The sequence below is a fragment of the Poecilia latipinna genome, unplaced genomic scaffold, assembly GCF_001443285.1.
Source record: "Poecilia latipinna isolate Pla-1442-1.1 unplaced genomic scaffold, P_latipinna-1.0 Scaffold132, whole genome shotgun sequence".
In the NCBI taxonomy this organism is placed as follows: domain Eukaryota; kingdom Metazoa; phylum Chordata; class Actinopteri; order Cyprinodontiformes; family Poeciliidae; genus Poecilia; species Poecilia latipinna.
This window is the reverse complement of record NW_015112748.1, coordinates 217,522-227,753: the sequence shown is the minus strand read 5'-3', so window position 1 is coordinate 227,753 and position 10,232 is coordinate 217,522. Positions and strand designations below refer to the sequence as shown.

Below are 10,232 nucleotides of genomic sequence, written 5' to 3'. Positions count from 1 at the left end.
AGATAGAAAAATAACTTTGAAATTATTCACTTACAAATTTATTAAGATCTAATATTTACAGGATATCCTTAAAGCATATTAGCGCAGCATAGAAGCCTATTTATAGCTCTAATGATGTTCAGACTTTAGCTCCCCCATGTGGTCAAACTAGTAATAACCAGCAGCAGACATGATGCCAATTCAATTTAGAAATGTTGGCTTTGGTTTGACCCCACCCACAAAACATAAGTCAATTAACAGAGGACTAGCAAATATAAATATGTTTAATTTCTAGATATTTATAATGTAGAAATGATAAATATGTAATTTATATATTTTTTTTCTTTTGTTACATAGTAAAATAAAATAAAATGGAAAACATAAATTACATAAAGTTTTTAAACTATTGTTATAAACATCAGCACAGCTTGTTCCTGGTCTTCCATTAGCAGCAGACCAACAGAAAACACAAACGGCAGCATTTGGCTCCAAGCTAGCAGCTTCGCTCAGCGCTCACTTCGCCTCATGCTTCTTAATCAAACCTGGCACCGTGGCAATTACCTAATTAGACATCAATTAATCGTCAGGCGTCAGCTCCATGGCCACATTTGACCCGCAGACCAGACAGAAACAAAAGCCCCGGCGAAACCGACGGCAGCACAATGATGGAAGTCCAGGGGGTCAGAGGTCAGCCTGCTTTTCAGAAAATCTCCAGAAATGAATTGCAGTTCATTTTCATAATTAACAGGTAGAGGAAATAATTGATTAGGATGTGAAAGATTAATCAGTCAATTCAATAAGCAGGATCTCCGTGCTGAGTGGATTATTTCAATTATGTAATGAAAGCTGAGGGGGAGAGAGAGAGAGCGCTGCAGAGCTGACTGACGGTTAAACACTTCCTCACCTCTGTGATGCTGCTGTCGAACTCAGTGATGAAACCCGTCAGACATTTGCATCCATTTCTGATCTGTAGGGAGAGCTGCTGATATTTTGGCAAAACTCAAATTTCTCATAAAGAACAACATGATATACATGTACAGTTTTCAAAATACTCTAACATTTCTACTGTGATCAGTCCATTTGTGATGAGAGTAGAGGCGATATAAGTAGGGCTGCACCAATTGCAATTTTATGGCCAATCACCAATCTTTAAAATGCCTAACACACAGATACCAGTTTCTTAAGTCTGAAAAGTTGCTAAAAATAGCAATAAAGTGTCTTAACTCGCACATGTGCAGTCAGCCACAAAGGCTGTGGCTGATTTTCAGAACTGCAGAAGATGAGATTGATGGATAAAATTGGTTTCACGTTTGCGTATCGGTTAATCAACAAAAGGACATATAGTCTGATTCCTTGGTGCACCACTAATTAAAAAGACTTTAAGTTTGATACCAACAACCAGCTTCACTTTGGATCCACCTGAGAAACACACCCCCACATTTAGTTTGTCTGTTTTATTAGACATAGCAATTCACAAACAGCAGTTAGCCGGAAAATTACATTCAAAGTGTGCAGCTGACCATGCACAAACACCTCACACACAGAACTACCAGTCCATCAGCACTTTTCCATCCACAATTGATGCTTTTTTTTTAAATATTTAAATTCATAATCTTCCACTGGTTCACCGTCAAAGCATACACACCTCAGTCACAGGGACGGTTTTTTTTTCTTTCCTTCTTTTTTTTTTTTTTTTTTTTACAACAATGCTCTGTACAAACGCTCGGCAACATGTTGGAGGGCATCCATACAGCGTCCGCTGCCACGCTAGCTTAATGACGAGGAGATCCGCTCCGTTACACGAAGGTCCGGTCCGGTCCGGGAGGAGGCCGCAGAGCTCATGGCTAACACTGTTAAAAAGCGAACAGAACGAGTCCCTCACATAGAACCGACCCGGTTCTGAAAGGCGGACAAGATGCCAGGTCCTTCCTGATCCCGTCCCACCCAGAGTTCAAAACGGAGTGGCCGGTTCTGATTCCAAAGACTGGCCACGAAAGATCCAGTGTAAACACTCAAGATTCACCGACTCGCACAGACGGCCCACACGTCACCACGGTAACACTCTGAAAGCCTCTCTCAACCACCCGCTCCTCACAGCAGGAATGGCAACTGAAAAAAAAACAACAAAAAAAACGGGCAACATCTATACATCTATTTTTATTCCTAAACTCATCCCCAGATTCTTTGTAAGTGCAACACTTTTGTAAACTGTTATTATTTTCTTTTTTTTTATTCCTCGCAGCTGTTTGGTCCACAGCAATGTTCAGGAAACGGGACAGAAGTCTGTTAGGGAAACCCGGCAACGCACTTCTTCTTCTCCCCCTGCGACTTCTTCTACCTCCCAAACACGCCTTCGTACTCCAGCAGGATCAGCTCCACGATCTGGTTCTGGTAGACCATGTGGACGGCGATGTTGCCCGTCTCCGTCTCGGGCCGCAGCAGCGTGGGTCCGAACACGATGGCCACACTCTGGGTGGTCATGCGGTTGGCCTCTCCGTGCTCAATCACCCTGCAGAGGGAGGAGAATTAGAGAACATCCATATGCATCACTGAGCTGGTCGTCACCTATTAGCCGCTATCGCTAACACCTTCAGGCGCCATTACTACGCAGTTAAGTTCATGAAACCATTCTGATCCAATACCGTATTATTTCTCATTCAATTTCTATAAAATATGGCTTAAATTAAAGTTGACAAAATTGACAATGTTTTGATATTTAATATACTGGATATCAATCAAACATTTTGGTTTCTGTCATTTCTGTCAAGATGTGAGGGCTAAGCAAATTTATCTCATAGTGGTCAATAATTTAATTGTGCATAATTGGCGCTGTAGGAGTCACAGCTTGTCCAGATTTAACAAACCATGGCTTGTAAACTTTATGAAATATTTCATCCTGTTTGATGATTGTTAAGAATATCTCCATGTTCTATTAAATGTGGTAATTAGTCCAGTTTTTGTAGTTTATTGAACTTTGAGAAACTACAGGAAAGGAAAATACTGTCGGCAAAACAGGGTAGATCAACTCTAAACCTGTTTAGATTGAGTTTAGTTTAGATTAATGTAGAAAAGCAACATGGCTGCCTTCACACACAGCTTCAGGGCTTTAGATGGAGCGTGGAGGCAAACAAACGCTCCGGAGCGCTGCAGCCTAAAGCATAATAGCCTTTTTTAAATAGAATCTACATCCCTGCATGCAAATGCTCAAAACAATAACATATTCATGGAAGGGAAGGGGGAAAAAAAGGCAAATTAAATCCGCCTGCCGATGTACATAAACATCCGCTTCATGCGCTGAATGTCATGTCATAAATTTCACAGAGGAACACCTACTTCCTAGGTGCTGAATTACAGCAAACACAGCGCCATATAAATGCAAATTGGGACGCGGCAAATGTCATTGTGAGCGTCTGATGTAGCCGGTGGCTGCACCGGGCTAAGAATACACACCGGCTGCAGTATGTGTGTGCTGAGGCGGGGGTTTAGCCGTCTTATTTCCAACAGGTAACAGGACGCCTGGTGTAGCTGTGGTCTGTGGGGGCGGGGCTTACCTGCGCAGGTGTCTGAACAGGGCCTGCATCGTGTCGTGGTTGGGTTTTGGCAACTTCTTGATCAAGTCTTTGACTGAATTCACCCGCTGCTTATAGTCAGAGCATTCTGAGGCACACAAACAGACAAAACAAAACCAAAAAAAAAAAAAAAAAAAAAAAAGAAAAAAAAAAGTCAGAAGCGCCCTCTTGTGGGTACATTACGAACTAAAACGTTATTAAAAGGATAAACGGTGCCGAGTTCAGCTCTTTCATGATTACAGTACCTTGCTAAAGTCATGTTCCATCTTTTTTTATTGGAATGTTATCTGACTGACCAACACAAAGGAAGTGGAAGAGAAATAATCCAGGATTTTCAAAATTGCACATACAATGTGGCACCTTTTCAACCCCTTTTAGTTTAATACCCAAAATTAAAATCCAGTGCTACCATTCGCCTTCATAAATCACCTAATTAGCAAATAATATCCACCTGAGTGTAAATTAATGATTAATTATCCAGAGCACGCGACCTCTCCCCTGCCCCACTGTGGAACATGGCGTTAGCTGCATCATTCTTGGGGAAGCTGATCAGAGATGATGGGAGGATGAATGGAGCTGGATGGAGGGAAACCCTGATGAAGACTTAAACTGGGGTGGAGGTTAACAGCCTAAACATACAGCAAGAGCTGGACCAAAGCATATTTACGTGTTAAAGTGGCCTAGTCAAAGTTCAGACCTAAATCAGAATCTTTCCTCATCCAATCTAAGTGATATTTATATGTGCAGGTAGTCGTTCCCCTGAAGACCTGCAGCTTTAACTGGTGGTTCTACAAAGTTTTGACTCAGGACCTGGAAACTAATCCAAGCCACTTTTTTCAGACTTGTACTTGGTAATGTGCTTAACATAATGAACTACTTTGTCTGTCAGTCACATAAAATCCAAAAACACACAATGACAGCTGAGATTGTAAAGAGAAAACATTCAGGGACGGTGAAAATGTGCTGAAGACACTGAGGGTGTGTTCACACCAGCCCTGTTTAGTCCACTTTAATCCAACTCCAGTCCATCTGTTATAATATTGTTTCCTTCAGTGGTTCTTGGTGCAGCGCCAACACAAACAAGGAGGCAGGCAGGTTTCTCAAAGGGTGTGACAGTGCAGTGTGAAATCAAACTGTGCCAGCATGAACATTTAACTCGTATTGTATTTTTGGTCCCGAATTTAACCAAATCCACTGGACTATGAGGTGTGAAACCACCCTCAGAGTATCTGATGCCGTTATAAGTCACTTACTGATGGCATTCACAAAGTCGTTGAAGGAGCCGTATGTGAAGAGAGGCTCAGGAAGCTCTCTGAAGAACATCTTGAGAGCGCCGGTTGTGACGTGGATGTCCTCCCACTTACTGTCGTTCAGGTCCACCTTCTCATCTGACACAAGGAGGAGACGATCAATAAGCCACTGATCCCAGGCAGGTTCTCCACAGCACATACCAGAGGTCCGGTGGAGCCGCTCCAGGCCTTACCGTGATTCACAGCGAAGCGGAGCTTCTGGATGACCGCCAGGTTCCCACTCACTCTGTACAGGCCGTCAACACTGAGACCTGCACAGGTGGGAGAAAGAGCAAAATGTGCTGAGTCATGATGAACCTACTCAAAAACTGATCTGCTTTTCATCCTGAAACTGAGAAACGGCAAACTCCTTCATCCAGGAGCATTTTGTGTGAAGTCAACAGATTGCTCCAATCAGTCCACCAAGTTCTGAAAGCGTGGGCTTTGAAATATGGAATTCCAGAGACATCTGGACCTTTCAAGCATAAGTTCATGTTACTTTGTTAAAAGATGTATAATAAAAAGTAGCAATGACATGTTCATCTTAATGCCAGGTGATTTCCCATATAATTATTAGAGATAAAGTTAATGTCAACCTAACCCTAATCCTCTAATTCACTTCCAATGACTTTCAGTTCCTTCAGAACACCACTAGATGTCATACTAGAGCAGCAGAGTTCTGCTTTCAATACAACAGAGCAAAAACTAAAGGAGAACCCAAAACTGGAGTCTATTTAAGCAACTTATAACTGTTTTACCTGAATGAAAACAGATCTGAGTGTAAACCTTGACTTCTTAACTGAAGGAGAAATGCAGAAGGTTGAAAAAGTTAGATATTAGCAAGGCACTAGATCTTTGTGTGTTCTCTGATGATACCACATACTGAAGTTGTGTTTTTTAGATGCTTTTTTAACTCAACATACTGGGAAAACAGAAGAAAAAAAAGAAAAGAAGAGGTTAAAATGGATTCTTACTGGGTCAGAACTGCTCAGATGTTTTGAATTCTGCTGTTTTGAGTTCTATTAAAGAAATGTCCATTACTACACCCAATACAGGTTAAACTTCCTCTGCAGGTGTGGTGCGTACAGATTAAGGAACAGTCAGATGAATTCTAGGTGGCACTGTGTGTGTGTGTGTGTGTGTGCGCGCGTGTGTGGTTTAAGTATTTAGTCCTAGATGCCTGTACCTGTGTTCTCCACGTGGTCCATGCACATCTTGACGAAGTTGGGTACCGACGTGTTCTCCCGCTGACACAGACTGCTCAGACTGCAGCCAAACACCTGGTCTGTGGAGAGACAGACAGTAGCTTATAGCAGTGGAAGTGGAGTACGCTGGTTCTGAGAACGCATCCTGGCTGCTCACCTTTGATGTACCCTTTGTCTCTGACTGCCTGATAGGTGGGTCGCCTTATCAGGAACTTCTTCAGCTTCATCCTGGTTTTTTTCTGGTCTGATGAGTCCATACTGATGGAGTTCTTCATCACTGAGGAGGTATAGGAGGGTGGAGACACACGGTGTCAATAGGAGCAGTTTGTCATTTGGGTAGTTGACATCAGAAAGAAGAGTGTAATAGCACAAAATATTTAAAGAAATGTGCCATAAACAAGTTTTCTGTTGCTTTCATACATATTCAGTCAGTAGGGAGTTTATCCCGCCTTCTGTCCCGCTGCTCAGCGTGTTCAGACGATGGAACAATCCCACTGGTCTTAAGGGCTCTGGGAGGAGCCAAACTACCAAAATTGGTTCTTACAGTCGCAGTTGTGTGACAAAAATTTTGTAATTTTGTTCTCTGCCACACATGGTCCACCTCTTCTTGTCACAAGGACTTTTCTGCCCCCCTCTCTGTGTGATTGATCAGAATGTTGTGGGGGTGTTTGTTTATGCGGAAAAAAGTTCCAACTACTCAACTTCCAAGAAGCTGGTTTTTCAGCCAGAGTTGGATGGATAGTTTTGAGGCAGCATAGTCCAAGGCCATGAGGAAGTGCGTACTGTTGGACCAAAACATTAAACTCTCCCCTTCTTGGTTCTCCTTGTCATTGGCAATTTTTTTTTCCCCGATAACATTGAAAAATGAGATGTTGCAGCTCATCAATCATTATTTCTTCCTAGGAACTTGTGAACTCACAATAGTAGCTCCTCTCTGCCATGATTGCTGCTTCCTATACTGTTGTAAACCACACATACAGTATGACAAAACAACATGATGTACACTGTGTATGTCCTGAGGACTTTGAACGATGGGTGCGAAAACGGACATCGACTGGTCAACTTCGGCCAGACCTTGCTGGGCCTTTCAGTTCGACTCACCTCTGTTCTTCTTGGAGTCCCGATGGTCTTTCTCTTTGTCCTGTTTCTCAGCTCCCGGAGACTCGGGCATGTCTTCCTCGATGGCTTCATCAGACTCCCACGCCTGGCCCACAGGAGACATCAGTTTTTATTTGAGCCGGTGTTCACTGTGACTGAAACCTAGATTCAGGTATGAGTAGCACTTACATGAGTGTTGATGGTCTCCATGAGGGCCCGGTACCAGTCGTTGATGACGCTGTCGATCTCGGACTGGATCAACAGCTCCATGCCCTGACGGGTCTTCAGCTGAAAGAGGGAAACCGTTGCAAGTCAAAACTGGATTTCAGACACAAACGAGAAAGTGGAATTTGGCGGGTCCTGCTACGGCTACCTCGATGACGTGTTTCTTGCTTGACTTTTCCTTAGAAGCCCACTCCACCGATGCTCCGCGCAGATCAACCGTGAACTCGGGCTTGGACTGGTTGCTGCCAAATTTCTGGAATAGAAAGTTGGGATACAGAATGAGCCAGAATATGACAGAACGTGTTGGCGTTTCCGACAGGATTTAGTCCAGTTAGAGGCAAAGAAACGGGATTAGGGGAAAGTTTGGGTCCAAGATGGGATGCAGCTCCTCAGGGTATAGTTTCTGCTCAACATTCCACAGAAAGCAAAAGCACATCATAAACCGTTGCATTAACTGTCAAACAAAGCAACTTTTCCCTCCATATCTCATATTCACTTTTATTGTTAAGGGGAAAAAAATTACACCACGCATTTAATAATTTGGCTCACAAATTAGACCAATTTTCTGTTGGGATTTTGCCATTGGACTGTCTTCCACATGTAGTTAGTGTTTGTTAGCATAAATCATGCTCTACACTGCTGCACTGCCTTGCAAATCCATTCAGAGCCCAAGAACATTTTTACATTTTGTCATCTTCCAAGCCAAAACTAATGGGTATTGTTGGGATTATTTGTTATAGACCAACACAAAGTAGAGCACATTGTGAACTGGGAGGAAAATGGCTTTAATTTTCTTTTAGCACTTGCAAATCTGAAAAGTGCGCCAGATATTTTATCCACAGTCCTTTCGTCTGGTACTTCTGAGTCGGGGGTTTCCAAACTGAAGCCCGGGGGCCAATTGCAGCCCTTGGACAGATTTTTTTTCTGCGCGCTGACCAGAATTCTGTGGTATTTTATAATCCTTGTTTGTGGTTGTTGCTGTTTTATAAGAATGTTTTGATGGTAAAGCTTTGAGATTTCATGTCAGAAATAAAATGTGTCGTTATATTCATTGATACAAGAATGGTATACACTTGACCACATTGAAGACTTTGTAAGATGAAACGTTATGCACAACACAAAGTATTATTCTTTACATAATCATAAAAGGCTACTTGGTTTTTATTAAACTTAATAGTAAGTAGGAGCAGAATATCTACTTTTACTTAGAGAGCAAATATGATCGTATCGAAGTTTAATTTTAAATAAACACTTAAACTCAGTTAAAAGTAACTATTGTTTTTTGTTGTTAAAGAAAGACTTCCATAAATCCAGGTTTTGTTGATTAGAATATAATTTTTTGTTTACATAGGCCAAAAATATTCAACATTCCTTTTACTAAGGTGAACCTGTCTATGTTTTGGTTCTGCATGACTACATCATTTTAGATCATTGCCCTTCAAAATAAAAATAAAAGCAAATAAAAAAATATACTACAATTTGAAAAATTTTACTTTTTTGGCATTTTCATGGTCCTTATAGCAAAAAGTTTTAATTCCATGCATCGTCTTCCTTCTACTTCTTAATGATGCACCGCTTTGAATACATATTGTTGTGAAAAGGTGACAAAATGTGAAGAGTCTGAGCGGTGTGAATACTTTTCCAAAGCACTGAGTATCAAGCCAACTGTTGGTCTCCATTTGCAGGAACCATTTACTGAACATGACACCAGAAGCCAAGAGAAAACCTCTACAGGTGTTTTTCTCTGCTTTATTCCAGTAACTCGTGAACCAAAGCATGACCAGTGAGCTTTAGTGACCGAGTGAAGTGGCTTTTAAGAGCAAACACTGCTGTTCAAATACCAGGTTTATATGCTTCAAATAGATGAGATTAAGATAAACCACCCAAACAAACAATGTGACAGTTACCCAGTGCAATTTACAAACAAAAAACAAATCTCATTAAAAGAATAAAAATATGGACATAAAAAAAGTTGTATTAATTAACTTGCTGCCCTTTAACTGATGCTGTACAGTAGAACCTTCTGACTCGGTTTCAGCTCTCAGTCTGCTCTGGTTGAGCACAATCTGACTTTTTGACTCGACAGCATTGGTCTGCCTTCAACGGTTCCAGATCAGATTTTAAGAACATCCTGTCCATAGTTCTCTGTTGGAGATCTCACTGATTTACCAGACTTTGGCTAGGCCGTTACATACCTTAATTCAAACGTATTCCATCTTCTGTTTCATCTTTGCAGGAGACAACTGAAGGTTTTGACTGCTGTGTGGAACTGTTCATAACAACGCAATAAGACTGTGTATTTTGACCTTTTGAGGTCAAAATACATGTTCAATTTTCCAATCTTAATCAGCTAGAGGGTCTGAAAAGTTGCTAAATATAGTAACAAAATTGCTAAGTTGGCAACATTGGGGTGACTATTGTTAAACGTTGATATGAGCTGGTGGGCGGGATCTGTCAGTCCATCCTCTCTCATAGCAGAGCAATAGGGAACAGTGACTGATTTTCAGGGTAGATAAGATCAGTGGACAAGATTGGTTTTTCATGTACTTATTGGATAATCACCTAAAATAAAGAAAATTGGAGCAGATCGATTAGTGCAAACCCAGACTGGGAGAACACTCCTGACTAGAGATGTGCCGATCAGGTGTTTTCCTGCCGATTCCGATCACCCATGAGGTCCGATCACGTAATTTTTTTTTTTTTAATCATAAACATTACCGGTTACATTATGTGGAAAAAGGAACCATGAATTCACCTTAATTTAGACAAAAACTTGTTTTTAATAACTTTTTCCAAGAAAAAAACAAAACGGGCATTGTGCAAATTGTACTGCTATCAGTAATACTATCTTTAACAGACTGAAAACA

The 10,232-nt window shown here is 41.4% G+C and overlaps 1 protein-coding gene across 5 annotated transcripts in view; it reads right to left on the bottom strand.

Annotated features, from left to right (window-relative positions):
* Positions 1–1,418: 1,418 nt before the first annotated feature.
* arhgap12b (Rho GTPase activating protein 12b) overlaps positions 1,419–10,232 on the bottom strand; it is a 77,818-nt gene continuing 69,004 nt past the window's right edge. For 4 of the 5 annotated variants that reach the window (XM_015028656.1, XM_015028657.1, XM_015028658.1 and 1 more), the window contains 9 exons: positions 7,514–7,618; positions 7,330–7,428; positions 7,144–7,246; positions 6,200–6,319; positions 6,024–6,122; positions 5,032–5,109; positions 4,802–4,936; positions 3,531–3,636; positions 1,592–2,488 (listed from right to left, as the gene is read on the bottom strand). In XM_015028656.1, the coding sequence (XP_014884142.1) occupies positions 2,314–2,488; positions 3,531–3,636; positions 4,802–4,936; positions 5,032–5,109; positions 6,024–6,122; positions 6,200–6,319; positions 7,144–7,246; positions 7,330–7,428; positions 7,514–7,618 (1,020 nt within the window). In that variant the 3' untranslated portion in view covers positions 1,592–2,313. Of the gene's footprint in view, positions 2,489–3,530; positions 3,637–4,801; positions 4,937–5,031; positions 5,110–6,023; positions 6,123–6,199; positions 6,320–7,143; positions 7,247–7,329; positions 7,429–7,513; positions 7,619–10,232 lie in introns of all 5 variants that reach the window. The other variant, XM_015028660.1, reaches the window with a different exon arrangement.